Consider the following 19,856-nt stretch of genomic DNA (forward strand, 5'->3'; position numbering starts at 1 on the left):
ACTCAAGTAGCCTTCCAGTAATCTTAGTGGTTACAGCTACATCAGACACAAGAAAGTAAGTGAAGAGCCTCATTTCTCTCTTCCCAGGTGCCAGTGGCAGGTGGAAGCCAATGGTGTTATCTCCCCTGCCCTTACTCCGAGTCCCTCTCCACTGCCTCTGACCATAGAAGAAGACAGAGAGTTTACCTACCCCTCGGACGTCCTTGTGCCTCCTGTTGGGAACTACTTTGACTTGCCTCGGATCAGGCTGCCTCCAGGGATCATGATAAAGCTCAGGGAAATTTCTGGGCGTGCACGACCTCAGTTTAGACCAAGTATAAAGTATGTTCAGGCAGTGGGGAGGCCATGTTTCATTTATGGGTTGGGTATGGCTCAGTGGAAGAGTGCTTTCCTATTGTGTATAAACCTCTGGGTTTGAGTTCCGGCACCATAGAAAAATTAGATCAATTGTATGAAAACCTCATGTTTAGTTAATGAACATGAGCTGAGTATTTAGTAAGCCAACCAGGTAGCATTTCAATCAGTGGTTCTCATTGTGTGGCCCTCCAGTCACTGCCAAGTGGTCCGGGCAATGTTGGTGTGCGGCTCACCTTGCACTTGTTGAAACTGAGGGTCTAAGGATGGAGCTGTTAGCTGTGTCTTAACACGTTTTCCATGGGATTCCAGTGCCTGGTAAAACTTGGCAAGCTCTACATTTTCCATGTGACCTCAGCATCTACTTTTGATTTCCATACAGCCTAGGAACACATCTTTACTTCTGATTCCCAGGGAAGACAAATTCCAAGTCTTAGAGTCACAGATGTGCTTGTTCTGCTCTCAGCTGAAGTGGTCTTTGCAGGCCTCCGCCTTGCCTATGCACACAGTGGCACGAGTGTGGAGGTCAGAGGACAGCTTGCAGGAGTTGATTCTCTCCTTCCACCATGTGTGTCCTGGGAATCAGACTCGGGGTCCTAGACTTGGCAACAGGCACCTTTCACCACTGAGTCCTCTCAGACCCATACACAGTATTCTGTTTAACCCAGTATATGAATGCACTGTACACCACAATCTCAGTACTGTATGAAATCATATCAGAAGATGGATAGTGCCAAGACTCTTTTTTATTTTGTGTATGTAGGAGTTCATGCACCAGTGGTTGAGTTCACAGAGGCCAGGAAAGGGACGTACTGCCCTATCACTCCCAGCCACATGCTCTTTAAATGGGTTCTTACTGAGTGAAGCTTGACAGCTGGCATTGTTGGCTGGCCATCAAGTGCCTGGATCCTCCTGTCTGTGTGCCCAGCACTGAGACTGCAGCCATGTGCAGTCTCACCTGGCTTTTTTTTTTTTTTCCAAGACAGGGTTTCTCTGTGCACCCCTGGTTGTCCTGGAACTTATTCTGTAGACCAGGCTGGCCTCAAACTCAGAGATCCTCCTGCCTCTGCCTCCCAAGTGCTGGTGTTGAAAGCATGTGCCACCAATGCCAGACTCTCGCCTGGCTTTTATGTGACTGCCAGAGATTGGCACTCTGGTGCTCAGGCTTCTGTATCCAACTCAGTGAGCCAGCTCCTCAGCTTCCAGAACTTCTGGTCAAGAGCTTTAGACCTATTCCAGCTGTAATATGACTCTGTCTTAAAATATACAAGTCTTACTAAGGGGGATATTTTTAATTTTGATTTTCAGCTTCATCAGCCAGTGTCAGTTTTATCAGCTCCTATACTAAGCTAATTGCTAGCACATACCATCTCCAGTGCCACCACCTCTTCTCTTGTGTAATACGAGGGTTGTGGTGAGCCAGTGTTTGAGTCAAAGTCTGTGAGTCTCCAGCCTGTTGCATATGGTACCGCTAAATTAAGTTTACCATATACCTGACTGGTTTCCATTGTCACCACAGAGAAGTGATTCAGCCAGATGTCATGGAGGAAATGGTAGTGTCCTGCGTTATTAAGCACTTGAACTTGGTTGATGCACTGCAGTCCCTGATCAATTTCCAGTATCAGGAAGAACATGCTGAGGAATATGATTTATTGTGTAAAATTATGGGAGAGACCTTTAAGAAACTCAATGCCATGGAGAGGCAGCTGCAAGTAAGTGAAAAAGGAGGCATGTATCAACTGTTAGAAACAGTTTCAGTTTCTTTCTCGGCAAGTTAAAGAAGTTTTCGATAGCTGTTACCCCAGATTGCAAGCTTACAGATTGTCCTTGTTTTTGTCTTGCATCTATGTACATGTTGTGTTTTCAATCCCCCCCCCCCCAGAGTGTAGCTGAACTGGAGCAGAAATGGCAAAGTGAGGTTGAGGATGCCATGCAGGGCAAGCTGGAGAACAACATGCCTTTCTTCTATGATTACCATTTTAATGAGGTGAGTACAGTGAGAGTCCCCACTGGAGTATGCCACTTAGAGAGCAAAGGTGCCGCGTGTGTGCTCGCGCTCATGTATGCAGAGAAAGGAGTGCTGCTTCCAGAACCTCGCACACTGTGTGATACACCCATTCTCCAAAGGGTTAAATGAAAGTAGCTGACTGACATGTTAGCATACAAGCACTTGACTTTAAATGGTTGGTAGCTTTGTGAAAAGGCTAAGGAAATTGCCATTATTAGGCTGGTGAGATTCTCAGTGGGTGAAGGTGCTTGCTGCCAGCCCTGAGAATAATGTGAGGCGCCGTCCTTTAACATCCACATAGGCACTGTGGCATACGTGCACACACTCCCACACTCATACAGTAGCAAGTAAGCAAATAAGTAAATAGAGGGAAAAGATAATACCAATATCAGCAAATTTTGCTTTCAAACCTTAAAAAGAAAAACAAAAAATTTTCAAATACAGTTTGAGTTGATAGTTCCCAGAAAATAGACCATGTAATTTTTAAACTTTATCCTATCAAATAAAAGTATATGATTCCAGCACTCAAGAAGTCAAGGCAGGAAGATTGCATTATAATTGGTGTCAGCCTGCATTACAAATCAAGACACTGTGTCAAAAGAGTTAGGTCCCAGGTTCTAGCGCCCTCTCCCCCACTCCCCGCAGCACTTGCTCAGCATGTCCAAGACACTGGTTTAATTCCTGCAGCGTGGAAAGTGAAAACAAAAGCAAGGGTCACTTTTAACAGCAGCAGAGTGCACAAACCTAAGGTGATGGTTGGTTCCCAACTTCAGTTTCTGCTAACAGATGAACGCATAGTAAGCTTGGTTCTTGCAGATCATGTCTACCATCTTTTCTTGGTTTTTCCTTCTTTAGAACAAAATGAAAGAACTAGAGCTTTTGTGTTCAATGAAGGAAGTCTCCTTTGATGGAAATGATCTTGAAAACATGGTCCTCTCACTGAGGTTAGTGGCGTTACTCTCTCAAGCTGGCTTGTCACTTGGTGCTCAGGACACTGCAGGTCCAGTTCTTGATAGGATTTTCAGGGTTGTGTGTTCACCAGATACTCAGAGTTACTTACTGGTGAGTCCGCAGCTCTGCTCTGAATGCTCAGAAGGTAACTCAAGCATTTGAAACAGAAAAATACAGTGAACTGTAGCAAGGAGAAAGGGCAGGCAAGCCGTGTTCACTAGGTGACTGCTTAGCTCGTGTCCTCGTCCCTGAAGGCTGGCTGAGTGGCGTGAGCTGAAGAACAACTAAACCCACCCCAGTCTCTTTCTCTAGGGAGAAGTTCCTCCAAGAAGTGAATTCTCTTACTCAGAAACCCCCTCATCCCCTGGCCAAAACAAAGACGCTGGTGAAGAGTCTGATGAACCGAGCCGAGCTCCTGCTGCATGTCACCATTGCAGCCCAGTCTGGCCTCACCAGGAGCATCTCAGGGACACCGGCAGAGACGCCTGGTATTGCCCCAGCCTCTGACTCTGTTCATAGATAGACATCTGCTGTTGTTAAAGAAATCCACTCCTGGGTTTTCCTAGAAAACGAAAGGAAATGTAAACATTGCCTCTTATTTTCTTCAGTCTCTTAAGACTTTAATACCTATGGAGTCATCTTGAATGGAGTCCCTTTGGCTCTGAAGGCTCTTCCAGGGGCATCTGAGGAGCGCAATGGCATGTGTTTGCATAGTCAGGGTTCCCGTGCTCTCTGTTTTAAGTTCATGGTTTTTGTAGTTACACGTGCACTTGTGTTTCTGAGTAACAGAAGCTACTATGTAGTCAGCATTGTGAGTCCTATAATGGGCCAGTCCTCCCTCCCTCCCTCCCTCCCTCCCTCCCTCCCTCCCTCCCTCCCTCCCTCCCTCCCTCCCTCCCTCCCTCCCTTCCTTCCTTCCTTCCTTCCTTCCTTCCTTCCCTCCCTCCCTCCCTCCCTCCCTCCCTCTCTCCCTCCCTCCCTCCCTCCCTCTCTCTCTTTCCCCCGTCCCTCTTTCTCTGTCTCCATTCCTTCCTCCCTTTTTTAGTTTTTCAAGACAGAATGACAGGGTTTCTCTATCTAGCGTTGACTGTCCTTGAAATCTCTTTGTAGACCAGGCTGGCCTTGAACTCACAGAGATCCATCTGCCTCTGCCTCCCAAGTGCTGGGGTCAAAGGTGTGTGCCACCACCACCTGACTCAGTTTTGTTTTATTTTCATTACTCAATACTGGGTTTGAGTTATATGGGACCTTCTGGCGGGACTTGCCATGAATTGATTATTACTGGAAATTCTTAGATCACAGTTTTTTAAAGTTTATTTATTCTTTTTAACAATTATTTTATATGTGTGTGAGTGCTTTGCCAGTGTGTGTGTGTGTGTGTGTGTGTGTGTGGTGCTGTCAGTGACTAAAAGAGGGCATTAGATTCTCTGAAACTGGAGTTATGAATGGTTGTGAGTTACCATGTGGGTGCTGGGAACCAGCCCAGATCTCCTGGAAGAGCAGCTGACCACTCTTAACCTCTAAGCCATCTCTCCAGGCCCCTCTTCCAGGTCACATTTTAATTCGTAGTCTGAAAGTGTGTCTAAAGGGAAATCAATGTGTTACCAACATGGTCCACTATATGCATCCCTGGCCACAGCTGTCTTTGTTTAATTAAAATAGACTATTTTTAATGATACTCTCCAGGGGGCTTGAAATCATAGTTAATAGGCTGGTAGCACCCAAGAGATAAGATTACCATATTGTAGATTTAGACTGTCTATTCTTAAGTTGTAAAAGGACTTTTCCCTACAATTTTCACTTATTTTATTTCATATGTGTGTACGTACATGTGTATGGGTGTACATGTGTGCTTGTGCCTTCAGAGGCCTGAAGTTGGGAATTATCCTTAATTGCTCTTCCACCTTATTCCTTGTGGTGGGGCTTCTGGCTCAAACCCAGAGCTCACCCACATGGCTAGTCTTTCTTGCTAGACAGCTTACTCTGGGGCCACCATACCCACCTGGCATTTACATGGGTTCTGGGAATCTGAACACTGGTCCTCAAGCTGCTATGGCAAGTTCTTTCTTTAATGTTTACACCATCTTCCCAGCCCCTTAATTCGTCTGTCCATCCATTCGTCTGTCTGTCTGTCTGTCCGTCTTAAATGAAACGACTCCGGAATGAAGAGATGCCTCAGTGATTCAGAGCACTGGCTGCTCTTCCAAGGGTCCCAGGTCATTCCTAGCACCTACACATGGCAGCTCACAACTGTCTATAATTCAAGTTCCAGTGGATCTAACTCCTCACACAGACATACATGCAGGCCAAATACCAACACACAGCAAAATAAATAAATAAATAAATAAATACTTTAAAATATTTTAAAAAATAGCCAGTTGGTGGTGTAGGCCTTCAATCCCAACACTTGGGAGGCAGAGGCAGGTGAATCTCTATGAGTTTGAGGCCAGCCTGGTCTACAAAGTGATTTCAAGCACAGAAAGGGCTACCCAGAGAAAACCTACCTCAAAAAACAAAACAACAACGAAAAGAATGCTTATATTGAAATGAACACTGATAGTCACTAAATGGCTGAGCCCTGATACAAAGTGAAGACGCACTGAGCGTGATGAGTTCATTACACTTAGCTGTTGCTGTACCTCCCTGCAGATCAGGCAGCATGAGTGTTAAGCGTTTTTCCTTCTCCTTGCAGCATGCAAGTCAGCTTCAGAAACAAAGGTAGCCTCTCACGCTGTCCGGCAGCCTGTTTTCCTTCGAAGCATGTCTGCTCCTTCTGACCTGGAAATGATTGGTAACGAAGACCTGGAATTTAATAGAGCCAATCAGAGGTAAACAGTCTTTGGTCAAGGCAGGATCCCAGTGTGTAGCTGCCCGCAGTGTCCATACGGCCTCCCTGAGCATGGTTGTTTGCTCATCTATTACAGCTTTGTTTTCTGTAGGCGTCGTCACGTGACCAGCCACCGCAGCAGCTCCTTTACACTCCTGCAGTCGCTGGCCATCGAGGACAGCAGGGACAAGCCCACTTACAGTGTCCTGCTGGGGCAGCTGTTTGCTTTCATTGGCACCAATCCTGACCAAGCGGTAGGTCACAAAGTGCTGATCTCTGGTGAGTGACTCCTGGCTCCTGGCAGCTGGAGCGTCCATGACTGTGAAAGTCAACGTCCTTTCTCCTGTGCATTTCAGGTGTCCAGTAGCAGCTTCCTTTTGGCTGCACAGACAAGGTGGCGGCGGGGCAACACTCGGAAGCAGGCCTTGGTGCACATGCGGGAATTGCTGACTGCTGCTGTGAGAGTTGGGGGAGTGACACACCTGGTGGGACCTGTGACAATGGTCCTTCAGGGAGGACCCAGGTCAGTGGTTTCTGTTAAGTCACACTGTTCCACCCACTGTGGGCCAAAGCAGACAGTGACATTTGCTAATGTTGTTCCTCAAAAAATTGGTTTCTTGAGACATAGTTTCTTCTCTCTGTGTATTCCTGGCTGTACTGGAACTCGCTCTGTAGACAAGCCTGGCCTCGAACTCAGAGATCTACTTGCCTCTGTCTCCTGAGTTCTGGGATTGAAGGTGTGAGCCACCACTGCCCAGCTGTCCTCAAATATTTTTATAGTGGTTCATGATTTTAATAAACATCTCAGGATACAAGCAGAATCTGAAGGTTCTTTCCCACCTTCCATCCTAAATTGCCCCTGGTTTTTAGGTTTGTTGTACCAACCATACACATGTACACGACGGCTCCTTAGTTCTCATTGTCTGTGTAACTGTATAGGTGTGATGTTTTCACATAGATGAGTTTAGGTTATGTTTGACCCTATAATTATGATTGTTCTTCTCAGTACATCTTGGATATCACTGTCTTTTCAGCCCATCCTTAGGGATCTGTTTCCTCATTGTTAAAAGCATCACAGAACTCTACTGTACTTTTGTTTTTATGCTTAACTCATGTCTGCTCCTGGACACATAGGGTCATTAATTTTTTTCTTTCAGTTTTGCATTGAGTTCAGTGATGCAGTCAGCATGCTTTTATATACATTAGTGATAATTTTTATTTGATCAATTTCTAAAATTGTCATTATAGATTCTAACTCAGGAGGCCTTGGCATATGTTTGAGGGTTTTTCATGTTGGGGGTCAGAGGTCATCAGTAGAACAGGAAAGGCTGGAACTGCAACTGGGTGCTTGGGCCTTCTGGTGGTCTTTGATGCAATGTGACCAGCAAGCAGAGGGTCAGTGGCTGCTAAAGTGAATATTAGAGAAGTTTCTGTCAGTCCAGAGAGCGTGTGCCTTTTTTGAGAAATAGCTTTAGCATGGTAGAGGCTTGAAACACAGGATTTTAGGTCTTGCTTCAGTCCATGATGGGTCCTCCCTGGCTGTTAGACAGAGACCACCATGTCCAGAGCCACCAATCCCTGTGACTGAGCTGGTGACTATGTACATGCCCGCCACTTCCAGGTGCCTGGAAGGAAATGTTCTGACACCAGCCACCCCTACTTTGATTACCATTTCCCTATTTTCATTTTTGCATAGTCTTTAATATTACTTATTAAAAATTTGGAAATATGAAGAAAATTTGGAAGAATAAAATTCTAACGTACAATCTCCTAACATTTTAGTGTATGTTCTTGTTCTAACTGTGGGTTTCCACCGTGCTGCTTCCATAGCTGGATAGCTGGAACTATATCATACTCGACAGCCAGTTCCCTTTGTGTGTGTGTGTGTGTGTGTGTGTGTGTGTGTGTGTGTGTGTGTGTGTGTGTGTGTGCGTGCGCGTGCACGCGCGTGCGTGTGCACATGCATGGCTCATGTGTGGCAGTCACAGGAGAATTTTGAGACTCAGTTCCACTTTGATTAGACAAGGTCTATCTTCTGTCACTGCAATATATCCCCAGACTTGATGACCCGAGAGCTTCAGGCTGATCCTGCCTCTGTCTCCCCTTTCTCTGTAGGCTGTAGGCATGTGGATGTCTTTTTAAATGTGTGTTCCAGAAAGCAAACTCTTCTTGTTAGGCTTGTGCAAACAGGGCCTTCACCCACTGACTTGTCTCCCAGCTCAGTGCCCCCCCCCCCTTTTTTTTTTTTCTTCTCCTAGTCAGAGTTTCTCTGTTTTGCTTTGGAGCCTATCCTGGAGCTCTCTCTGTAGACCAGGCTGGTCTCGAACTCATAGAGATACACCTGCCTCTGCCTCCTGAGTGCTGAGGTTAAAGGCATACGCCACCAACACCGGGCCACCAGTGCCCTATTTTTAAACCCTACATTATTTATTTCTGTTATTATAAACAGTGTTGTGTTATAAAGTTTTGTACAAAAAATTTAACTTCAGTTCTCAGTTAATATGAATTGAGGTAGAATCAGCCCCATGTTGTGTTTTTACATTAGGAAAGGATTATTTGTTACCTGGGCTTTTGTCCTCTGCTAGTAATTGGAGCATGAACTTGGAGGAGACACTGTTTAATCTGTCTAGACATTTGCTTTTCTATTAGTGTCACTATATTTCCAGTCCTCAGAGCTGCACACGCTATGATAGACACATGTCATGGCTTGTTCAAATACATTCCCTGCTCTTACAACTGCTGTATATTCTAGTTTTTATCACAGGTTTCCCTAAGCCAAGATTGCCTGGAGTGCTCCTAAGTGTGGAACATCTTGTTTGAGGGACCCTTGGGAATCCTTCCCAACACTTTTCTATAGCCCTGTAGCTTTTAACACTGAGCTTGGTGATCTCTAAGATCCGTTTATCTTCTTGGCACTAGGCTTCTCAGAAGGGCTCCTATGCTGCCCTCACTAAACCATTGTTGATGTCTTCAGGAAACCTGAGCTTGGCTTTTGTCTCATAGAATTGAAGAGCTCACCTGTGGTGGGATGGTGGAGCAGGTCCAGGAAGCCTTTGGTGAGACCATGACCTCTGTGGTGTCTCTGTGTGCTCGTTACCCTATTGCTTGTGCAAACAGCATTGGACTCCTGTGTACCATACCTTACACCAGGTGAGGAGTGCGGACATGTCATTTCCATGTTTAGACATACCCAATGTGGTTAACTAAGCAAAAGGCAATGTTTTGTTTTGTCTTGTTTTTAATTTATAAAATTGCATTTGGGGGCACTAGTGAGATGTCTCTTCCTGAGGATATGAGTTTAGTTTCTAGCTCCAGGGGATCTAACACCTTCTTCTGGTGTGTGCAGGCACCTGCACACATAGTATACACCAGACACAAATACATACACATAAGTAAAAATAAAACCTTAAAATTGGATTTTTGTTTTGTTTTGTTTTGGTTGTCTAAAACCTCCTAAAGATTCTGTTCTACTGACAGGTATCTGAAGTTCTTTAGTTGAGTTGCTATGTGACCAAATGTTGCAAATTTGGAGGTTCAAAAAAAGGACATATTAGGATAGGATATTTTGTCTTGGCACAATTATTTTGTTTCTTGTGTCATTTAATTAGTAGCTTGGAGCTGTTAGCTGTTCATGGACTCACTTGAATGTGCTTACAGTAAGATGATTACTTTGCGGGAGGTGGCTAGAGAGATGGTTCAGCGGTTAAGAGCGCTTGCTGCTCTTTCAGAGAACCTGGGCTCAGTTCCAAGCACCCACATGGTGGCCCACAACTCTCCACAACTCCAGTTCCTAGTCTTCCAGACTTACACTGTGCACAGATGAACCTGGAGACAAAAGACATGAGTGATTTTTTTAAAAACAAATTATTATTTGTCTATTACTGAGTTGGCTCATCAGTTTCTGATTTGCTATCCTGTGTGAACAAACGTGATTTTGAAAGCCCTTCTCTTAGGGTATCGCCACAATGGAAAAGTGTGCGGGGTGATTGTACATGGCAGCACCCTTAACAAAAAAGGTTCCGATATATTCCACCTTCTCTGATAACCTGAACCTTCCTGAAAGCTTCACAAAGGCTGGTCAGTTGTGGTTTTTCATTCCATGTCTGCTGTGCCCCAGGAGTGAAGAGAAGTGCCTGGTCCGCAGTGGGCTTGTGCAGCTCATGGACCGACTCTGTAGCTTGAGCAGTCAGACTGAGTCCAGCTCCAGTGAAAAGCAGACCAAGAAGCAAAAGGTGGCCACCATGGCTTGGGCTGCTTTCCAGGTGTTGGCCAACCGCTGTGTGGAGTGGGAGAAAGAGGAAGGTGAGCAGCGGGCCGTCTCCATCCCCATGGCCCATGGGGGGGGGGCAGAGGAGAGGGTAGTATTAGACTACTAATCAGCTGGTCCTCACCAGCTGTTTGAGTTCACGAGGCTCCACATGGCTGTGGTTCTGTGGAAATGCACAGCCACCCTGTGGTACCAAACAACATCCTGCCCAGTAAGAAAGATGCTAGTCTCATTTCTCTATAGAAGTTCCTATGGCACTAACAGTCTCCACATTTCTGTGAAATGATTGTGCCATTGTATTTTAAAGAGGATATTTTCAAAATGGAGATCATTTCTCTATAGATGTTTCCATGGCACTAACAGTCTCCATATTTCTGTGAAATGATTGTGCCAGTGTATTTTAAAGAGGATATTTTCAAATTCTACTTTTGGTGTGCAGTCCAACTTTAAAAATTAACTAAAGATCCCAGCACTCGGGAGGCAGAGGTAGGCGAATCTCTGTGAGTTCGAGGCCAGGCTGGACCGAAAGCCTCCAAAACAATACAGAGAAACTCTGTTTCGTAAAAACAAAACAAAAAAAAAATTAACTAAAGAGCTGAAGAGGTGACTTAGTGGCTAGGAGCACTTGTTGCTCTTGCATACGACCCAGGTTCGATTTCCAGCATCCACATGGTGACTCACAGCTATAGGTAACTCCAGTCCAAAGGGATCTAACACCCTCTTCTCCCCTTGAGGGTACCCGGCACACATTGTACACATATGTACATTCAGGAAAAAGACTCCTATGTTTAATTATTTTATTCTATTTATTTACTTTTTTGGTTTTTTGAGGCAGGGTTTCTCTGTGTAGACCAGCTAGTCTTGAACTCACAGAGGTCTGCCTGCCTCTGCCTCCCAAGTGCTGGGATGAGAGGCCTGCACCAACACCGCCTGGCTGTATTCAGATGTCTTACAAGGCTATTATACTATATAGTAGACAGAAGAGGAGTTAAGTCTTTTAGGATCTGTGGTCTGGAGCTAGAAAGTTGGCTCAGTAGTTAAAAGCACTTGCTGCTCTTTCTGAGGACAAAGTGCAATTTCCAGCACCCACATCAAGCAGCTCAAAATCACCTGTAACTCCAGCTTCAGGAGATCTGATTCCCTCTTATGGCCTGTTTGGCATCTGCACACACATGTGCATATGTGCAGACATACACAACAAATATTAAAAAAAAAACAGAACTGTGGTTTGGCAAACGGAATTGGTGAACAAATAATGTTAGTGTGACGGGACCCAGGGACCCAATGGAGGTGCTTACTAAGAGCTATGGAACAGACTGGCTGAACTAAAGATCAGAAAAGCTCCTTGGGAGAGAATTCGAGCAAAAGGACTGCAGAGCTGAATAGACAGCATTGTAAGTGGCTTTTAGAAAGGACACTTGGGAAGTGGAGCCAGAGTGAACATGGAAATTGCTGTTATTCGTCTATTATACATGAATTGATTGTATTTCATCTCATGAGAAGGCCTCCCCTCAGTATTCACTGTTATGTGTAGATATTATTTGATGAGACTTTGACTGATTGGTGAACACTGAACAACATAAAATGAGCCTGAAGGATGCTTTAATGCTGGGAGACCAGGGAGGACTCACCATTCATGGAGACCTGGGAGGAATCATTGAGCAGGGAGACAGAGAATGAGGATTCACCATGCAAGGAGACTGTGAGGGAGGACTCACCATGCAGAGAGACTGAGAATGAGGACTCACCATGTAGGGAGACTGAAAGGGAGGACTCATCATGCCTACAGGTTGGTGTGCTCACTGCTTTTCCCTTCCTTCCTTCAACTCTGAAGGTGGCTCCACAGAGGCTGTACACTCGGGGCTGGCCCGTCAGGTGTCCAGTCTCCTCACCAACCACCTTGCCCGAGCTACTGAGTGCTGTGGCAACCAGGCTGCTGGCAACGACGCCCTGCAAGATGTCCTGAGTCTTCTCAATGACCTCTCCAGGTATGGAAGGCCCTGGAGCTGGAGAGCAGCTTGTTCCCCTTCAATCCCTGGAGTAACTTTGACTTCTGTTGGTTTTGGAACATCCAAGTTCGAAGACATTTTTGACACACTGGTGCTTCAAGAAAAATAGAGAAAAGAGTCAAAATGTGAGAATTATCTAGAGGAGCAATGCACTGTTGTTTGCTTTATGGCCTTGCAGGCATGTGTACCTGCATTTCAAACTCAAATTTCAGTCATCTCAGAGTAATATAAAGAAAGGGTCAGTCAAGGCTGGTGGGTAGTTCAATGGTGGGTGCTATCTGATGTGTACAAGACCCAGCCAGGTTCCATTCTCCACACCACACACCCATTGAACCAGTCAGGGCCTATAGTGACTTTGTTCTTTTTTCACTGTATCTTTAATCAGGAGGGATTCTCCTTGGGCTTAATTACCCCATGTTCCCATGTCGTGGATATGACAGTGTGTTCTTCGGCTTGTGCTGGCTCAGTAGGCTTGGCTCTCACAGGTCACTGGTGTTGGGAACTGTAGCTCTGTGACAGTTTTGTTCTTAGCACACATGTTCTGAAGGCATGAGTGTGGAATCACAAAGTTCCTGGTTTCTAACCTTGGTGCTCCGTGAAACACTCTGGACACATGAGCTCAAGGCACCAGAGATCAGAAAAGATAAGGAAATCGTCCTCTGCAGGTGATAGTGGTTTGATTTAGAAACATTCATCACGTTTGCTCCAGACTGCCATTTTCTGCACACATGGTGTCAATCCATGCCTTCCTCCTGAGGTCTGAGCTCACTTAGGGAAAACTTGTTTCTGATGTCCGTGGGCAACCTTCTCAGCACAGCCCCCTTTTTCTCCCTGTCTTGCAGGAGCCACATAGGGAAAGCCATCTTGAGCCAGCCAGCCTGTGTGTCCAAGCTTCTCTCGCTCCTGCTGGACCAGCGTCCATCCCCAAAGCTGGTGTTGATCATCCTTCAGCTGTGCCGTGCAGCTCTGCCTCTGATGAGTGTGGAGGATTGTGGGAATGTGGAGCTCCCGCCCTGGAGCTACTCTGTCCCCTCCCTCAACAGTGAGCAGGAGGACCCTAGTGACCCTGCCTCCAAGATCGCCTCTCTGCTCTTAGCCAAGCTGGCAGACTACGTGGTCCCAGGTGAGGAGAGCCTGGACGGGAGGATGGTGCTGGGAGCTCAGCTCCTGCTTGTGGCCAGGCCCCAAATGCACCTGTGTGCTCCATGATAAAGGAGAGAAATGGTGGCAGAGGGAGGGGCCTTCATGTGTGGGGACCCCACAAACAGCGCTACAGTGTTTCTGAGCAGGACTTGATTTTTGCTTTAAGGATGCCAGACAGTTCTTTCTCCAACTGCTTCTGAACCTGACACCACACTGACAAAAACCAGTCCTAAGAATCCCTTGAAAGGAGATAAAGACCCTGGAGAGGAGAGTGAAGCAGTGGACGGCAAGCTCTCCATTTTCATCCACAAGCGGGAAGATCAGTCCTCCCATGAAGTCCTCCAGCCACTGCTGAGGTGACTGCAATGACTATAATAGAAATGCCACCAGAGACCACCCATGTCACAGACACTGTACTAAGCCCTGTGTATATGGTGACTGCCTCAGTCCTCCCGACAATCCAAGTAGGCACACATTATCACTGCCACCCCTGGAAGCAGGCCTAGGCCTCTAGAAACCAATGTGAACTGTGACTCGATGCTTCTTGTCTAAGCCAGCAGAGGGCTCAAGCATGTGGTGAGCCAGTTACTTCTGTGTCACTCCTGTGGGGTCCACAGTGACTCTAGCTGTGGGAAAGACCGTGCTTCAGATGTTGGCACTCTTCAGCCAAGGCAGAAAAAATGAAAGTTTTATAACATAATTGACTGAAGTATAAATAATACAATGGCTCAACAAGGAAACAAAAACACGTAATTATCCTTACAAGGCAGTCGGAAGGCCTGCTATATAGCACAGGGGAACTTAGGCCAGTGTCTCTCTTCATAGAAGTCATCCTCATGGTGGGGTCCCTTGTTTGCCAGGACAGCACTTGAAAGCAAGTGGTCTCATCTGAGCATGGTTGTAGTAAGTTGGAGACAAGAAGCATGTGGCTGCGTAGCCATCAGAAAACCAATATAGTGAGGCCCATTCTGGAAGAGAGGCCACTGGATTATTAGGACTGAAAGCCAGACCTTCCCTGCAGGCACTGTATTCATGCTGCTGTTGAGCCTCCTGACAGACTGATGTGGCTTTCTGTATACCAGGACACCTCCTTATAGCTGTCTTTAAGGTGTTGTGTTTGTTTGAATTCTTTTTGTTATTTTTGTTTGTTTGTTTTGTTTTGAGACAAGGTTTCTCTATATTGTTTTGGAGGTTGTCCTGGAACTTGCTCTGTAGACCAGGCTGGCCTCGAACTCACAGAGATCCGCCTGCCTCTGCCTCCCGAATGCTGGGATTAAAGGTGTGCGCCACCAACGCCTGGCTGTTTGAATTCTTAAAAACAGACTTTGTTTTGAGTCTTAATATGTCTATAATTGTGAAAAAGTTATTTCTTTTTTGAAAAAAGGGATAGTCTGGATTTTAAAAGCTAGTTTTAGATCCAGCAAGATGGCTCAGCAGATAAAACCCACTGCCACTAAGCCTGGTGACTTGAGTTTTGTCTGAGAACCCACTTGATGCAAGGAGAGAACAGACTCCTATAAATTGTCCTCTGATGTCTACACCCATGCCGTGGTTTATGCACAATCATGCGCAAATGCGCGTGCAAACACACACACACCAATGTTAGCATCTAAACAGGGCCTGAGCACATGGTTGCTGGTTGTCACATGCCCCTTTCTAACAGTCTCATTAAAATGACTCAGCCCTTTTACCTTCCTTTTTTTTTTTTTTTTTTTTTTTTTTTGCAGTAGCTCAGAAGGACGGCCCTTTCGACTTGGTACTGGTGCCAACATGGAGAAAGTTGTGAAAATGGATCGAGACATGACTAAGGTAGCCACTTGGGGAAAACTGATGGAAGAACAATTTCCACACTTTGGGCTTTCAGAAGAAATCACCTTTTAAATGTTAATTCAGTTGGGTGTGATGGCATGGTCTGTAGTCCCAGCTGAACTCAGTTTAAGGCTAACCTGAGCAACATAAATAAGATACATTCGATGTCAGCTTAAACTTAATAACTAAGTAGCCAAGAATGACTTTCTACTGCCTCACTTCCCAAGTGCTGGGGCTACGGTTGTACACCACCATGCCTGGTTTTGCAGGGCTGAGGATTAAACCCAGAGCCTCATGCATGCTTGGTAAGCTCTCCACCAACTGAGCTACATTCCTGATAAAAGAACTTAGTTTTGACCTATAAATTTTTCTTAGCCCCATTAAGAAAGTTTTATATTTGTAGAATAATTATGGAATTGAAGAGAGGTGAAAGACTGCTAAGAGAATAATAGTCAAGAATGACCAGGGCTGAGGAGGTACCTCAGTTGGTAGAGTGCTTGCCTAGAATGCCCTGGGTTTGATCCCCCACACTTTGTGAACCAGGAGTGGTGACACACTCCTGTAATCCTAGTGCTCACTCAAGAGGTGGAGGAGGCAGGTGGATCAGAAGTTTAAGATTTCCCATCTTATATCACAGGTGTGAAGCTAACCTGGGATACATATGCACCAATCTCAAAAAGACAGACAAAAAAAGATTTATAGACAAAAAGATCATAAAGATATAAAAACATGCTCACATTCACAACTCTTTAAAGGAAGAAAAGCAACAGCGATGAACATTTTTTTAAAACCAGGTATTATTATGAGATGTGGTGCTACTCATTAGTGTCCAGCACGGGTGAATAAACATCTCAAGATCCAAGGGTGAGATTGAAACACACAGTGGGGGCGTGCACCTTTTCCCCAGCACTTGGGGCGCTTGTCAGGGCTACACCGTGAGACAACAGCATGTTCTTCCATTTTATTCGGAGACCAAACAGAATAGAATTTCTGTGTCTTAAAGTTGAATAATGAGATGGCAGGCATCTAGAAACAAACTCAAAAAACAATCAAGCAGATTGTAAGGTGTGTGTAGAGCAGGGCCAGGTAATCACAAAGTCACCATTTACAAAGCAAAATCTAGAGGATTCAGAGTTTATGGAAATGCGTATCCCATGTGTATGTTTTATGTTGTCTATGGTATTCATCCCTTTGGTGACGGGGAAGAGTTTTGAGAGAATGTGAACTGGGAAGAATGAAATGAGCAATGCAGGTGTCTTCACCCCAAACCCCAGGGTGGCTGCTGTGAAGTGATCACAGAAGAGGCCTCAGCTGCCCTCCGGAAAGCAACTAAGTGGGCACAGTCAGGCCTCATTGTCAGTGTCGGGCCGCCTGTGGAATCCATCAACCCAGAGACTGTGAGTGGGCTGTCTACTGGTGACAAAAAGAAGACTGCCCAAACCTCCATCTGCCGAGAGAGGAACTCTGAACTTGCCAGGTAAACCTCTCAAGGCGGTGCTGCCTGTCGGGACCCTCCCAGACGCACTGCATGATGCGGTTGTTAGTAGGCTTTTAACTGTGTATCATCCCTTAGCCTGCTGAAAATAAGTAGGAGGGGCAAGAACTACTCACGGTTGTAGGAGAACCACAGAGGCAGTGCTGAGGCTGCTATGGCTAAGGGAGTCTCTGAGTGTTAGTGAGCGGCCTTGCATAGTGCTTCCTCAGTGTCCCAGCTGACCCATACCTCTTTCTGGGGGTAGGGTCAAAGGGAATGTTGCCTTGAAGGAGCTTATCATAGTGTCGAGGACCCACAGGTGAGTAATAGCTGCAGCCTGTGTCTGCCTTTGATTCCCTAGGTTTCTGTGGTTAAAATAAAAAATAAACCTGGCGTCCTTTGTTGCAGAATGTGCTAGTCAGCGCTTCCTAACTTAAGTTTATTTATCTCTGATTTGGAGGTTCAGGGGCACGCAGTACTGGCCCAGTTCTTGGTTGTGTCATAGTGTCACATATCCAGTCGGGGCAAGTGTTTACATCTCAAATTAGTAGCTAAAGGAGAGTTGGAGCAGCCAAACTCAGACTTTTATACAGCCCTAGCTGGAAATACCCCTTGCAAAGGCAAGGCCCCAGTGACTTAAGAACCCCCCATAGGTTTCAGTGCCTACCATTAGTACCATTCTTGGGAACCCTTGGGAGACAAACGGTATTCAGATCACAGCACAGAGGAAGTAGTTTCTTCCTACTGTGGATTTTGCTTGTCATTTGTCAGTCAGCAAAGTCCCTATCACATGTAAGTCCTTTGATATGTATAAGCAGGATATCTTTCCATCTCCATCAACTCTGAAGTCACTTTTCTGTACTTTTAAACGTCACCGAGCACTGACAGGTGTCCATGTTGACACTTGTAGGACTGACCCCGTGCGACCCTTCATCAGTGGGCATGTGGCAAACAGCATGGCTGCAGAAGTGATCGCCTTGCTTCATAGCCTGCTAATGGCACCTGAATCAAATGCTGCTCAGATTTGGACCACAACAGCAGAAAAGGTTAGTGTGGGGCTGGTGCCCAGCCAAGGGAGCAAGAATGAAGCAGCATTATAGTTATGCAAGCGAGGGTCATCCCAGGAGAGTGCTCCCAACTAGTCAGACACTCCTGCTCTCCTGGAGTCTCACTGCCCCTGCTGGTTCTGACTTATGAGGACAGCGTGTCAGGGAGACAGTGGCAGTCTTTGTTTTTGCTTGCATCAGAATGGTACTGATGTTATGGTGTCATGTATCTTTGATTCATTGGCCATGTTCAGTGTACTTGGAGTCCTAGGGAGGCCGAGTGCTCTGTCTTGCGCTGCTCCATCACAACAGTAGTCCTAGTTGTCTGAACTGCAGCTCTATAATCAATTCCTCTTTCCACTAAAACCTGCCCTTAGACCTGAATGAGCAGACACTGGGGACAGTTTCCCCTCAGATGAATGACGGCTTGATTTTAGTGGGTTTGTGAAACAGTGTTAGATTCTCCCATATTATAAAGTTGTATATTTCTAGTTCTGTCTGATTATTCAAAGGTACATATGGGTAAAATGTCACTGACCACACCTAGTAGTTTTTGTCTCTTCTTTATCCAGAGTTTATGTGATAGCTGGACCATGGGGAAATTCCATCATTCTTGGGACCAGTAGCCAATGCTTTACCTCCCATTACTCTTTTTTTTTAAATTTCCTCAAGATTTATTTATTGGCCAGGCAGTGGTAACACATGCCTTTAATCCCAGTGCTCAGGATGCAGGGGCAGATGAATCTGAATTTGAAGCCATTGTGTTGTTAAAGCGAGTTCCAGGACAGCCAGGGCACATAGACAAACCTGTCTCAAAAACAAAAAGGAAACAAGCAAAAAGAAGATTTATTTTATGTTAGTATGAGTGTATTGCCTACATATATGTCTGTGTACCACGTGCATGCCTGGTGCTTGTGGAAGTCAGAAGAAAGTGTCATCAGATCCCCTGGAACTAGAGTTAAAGACAGTTGTGGACCACCATGTGGGTGCTGGAAACCAAACCCAGGTCCTCCGCAAGAGCAGCCAGTGCTCTTAACCACAGAGCTGTCTCTCCAGCCCCTGCCATCCTCCTCATTACACACAGGTTCTGTCCCGAGCACTGATGTACATCCCACAACTGGGGAAATACGCCGATAGCATCCTGGAAAATGGGAGCAGCAGTGGCAGGAAACTCGCCAAACTTCAGAGGATCGCACGCCAGGCTGTTGCTGCACTCTGTGCACTTGGAGGCTTTAAAGAGACAATCAAGATAGGCTCTGAGGTCCAGGTAACCCACCCACAGCTTTCCCTGGGCATTGCTCCCCCTCCTTCACTAGACAACTATCATTTACCCAGAAGGACAGCAAACCTTGTTTGCTAAGGAACGAATCTGAGAGACTCCTGGGTTCTCATCGACATCATTCTGTACATTATCTAAATGCTAAGGCGGTTCTGTTAACTAGAGTACTCATATCCTAGGGTGTCTTTAATGGTGAAAGTTTGAGATGAAGCCATGTCTCATATTGCTGTGAGGTTGCAGGCCTGTCATTTTGATCATGTCTTGGACTTGGATTCCCGTCAGATGCAGCAATGATGGCCTTTTAGATAGCTGCTCCCACGTGGCCATGGTAGGTGGTGCTAATAATCTCCTCTCTAGGTTTTAGGTAGAGGAATATCGGGAAGCATTGGAGTTGTGGCCTCTATCAATGAACAGGAAGGTATAGCTACAGTCAGATTCCCTCCTGTAGACTGCCGAAGGACATCTCAAGCAGCTGACACACTGACTATTCCCTTGTCTAGACTTTGCGTTCCAAGGTCAGAGGTAAGGAAATGCTTACCTGCTTTGTCAAGCACCTGTGTAAATGCTAATTATGTTGCTCTGGGGCAGGCAAACACTATAGAAAAGTGAGGGTCTTCACTTTTCACCTATGATACGTATTTACATACCAGCTGTAAAGATTTCACAGTAACTAACATCGGTGGGAAAGT

General features: G+C 45.8%; 1 protein-coding gene across 8 annotated transcripts in view; it reads left to right on the top strand.

The window, feature by feature from the left end:
• The window catches only part of Hectd4 (HECT domain E3 ubiquitin protein ligase 4), a 155,786-nt gene that overhangs the window by 80,998 nt on the left and 54,932 nt on the right, over window positions 1-19,856 (top strand). For 4 of the 8 annotated variants that reach the window (XM_040731260.1, XM_040731259.1, XM_040731264.1 and 1 more), the window contains exons 25-42: window positions 88-321; window positions 1,874-2,066; window positions 2,237-2,341; window positions 3,218-3,306; window positions 3,626-3,801; window positions 6,006-6,141; window positions 6,238-6,394; window positions 6,497-6,663; window positions 9,144-9,290; window positions 10,258-10,442; window positions 12,242-12,395; window positions 13,259-13,539; window positions 13,726-13,915; window positions 15,287-15,368; window positions 16,643-16,845; window positions 17,753-17,888; window positions 18,973-19,155; window positions 19,525-19,689. In XM_040731260.1, the coding sequence (XP_040587194.1) occupies window positions 88-321; window positions 1,874-2,066; window positions 2,237-2,341; window positions 3,218-3,306; window positions 3,626-3,801; window positions 6,006-6,141; window positions 6,238-6,394; window positions 6,497-6,663; window positions 9,144-9,290; window positions 10,258-10,442; window positions 12,242-12,395; window positions 13,259-13,539; window positions 13,726-13,915; window positions 15,287-15,368; window positions 16,643-16,845; window positions 17,753-17,888; window positions 18,973-19,155; window positions 19,525-19,689 (2,983 nt within the window). The remainder of the gene's footprint in view (window positions 1-87; window positions 322-1,873; window positions 2,067-2,236; window positions 2,342-3,217; window positions 3,307-3,625; window positions 3,802-6,005; window positions 6,142-6,237; window positions 6,395-6,496; window positions 6,664-9,143; window positions 9,291-10,257; window positions 10,443-12,241; window positions 12,396-13,258; window positions 13,540-13,725; window positions 13,916-15,286; window positions 15,369-16,642; window positions 16,846-17,752; window positions 17,889-18,972; window positions 19,156-19,524; window positions 19,690-19,856) is intronic. The other 4 variants (XM_040731263.1, XM_040731265.1, XM_040731266.1 and 1 more) reach the window with 2 other exon arrangements.

This window comes from Mesocricetus auratus, unplaced genomic scaffold (assembly GCF_017639785.1).
Source record: "Mesocricetus auratus isolate SY011 unplaced genomic scaffold, BCM_Maur_2.0 Super-Scaffold_100025, whole genome shotgun sequence".
Classification (NCBI taxonomy): Eukaryota; Metazoa; Chordata; class Mammalia; order Rodentia; family Cricetidae; genus Mesocricetus; species Mesocricetus auratus.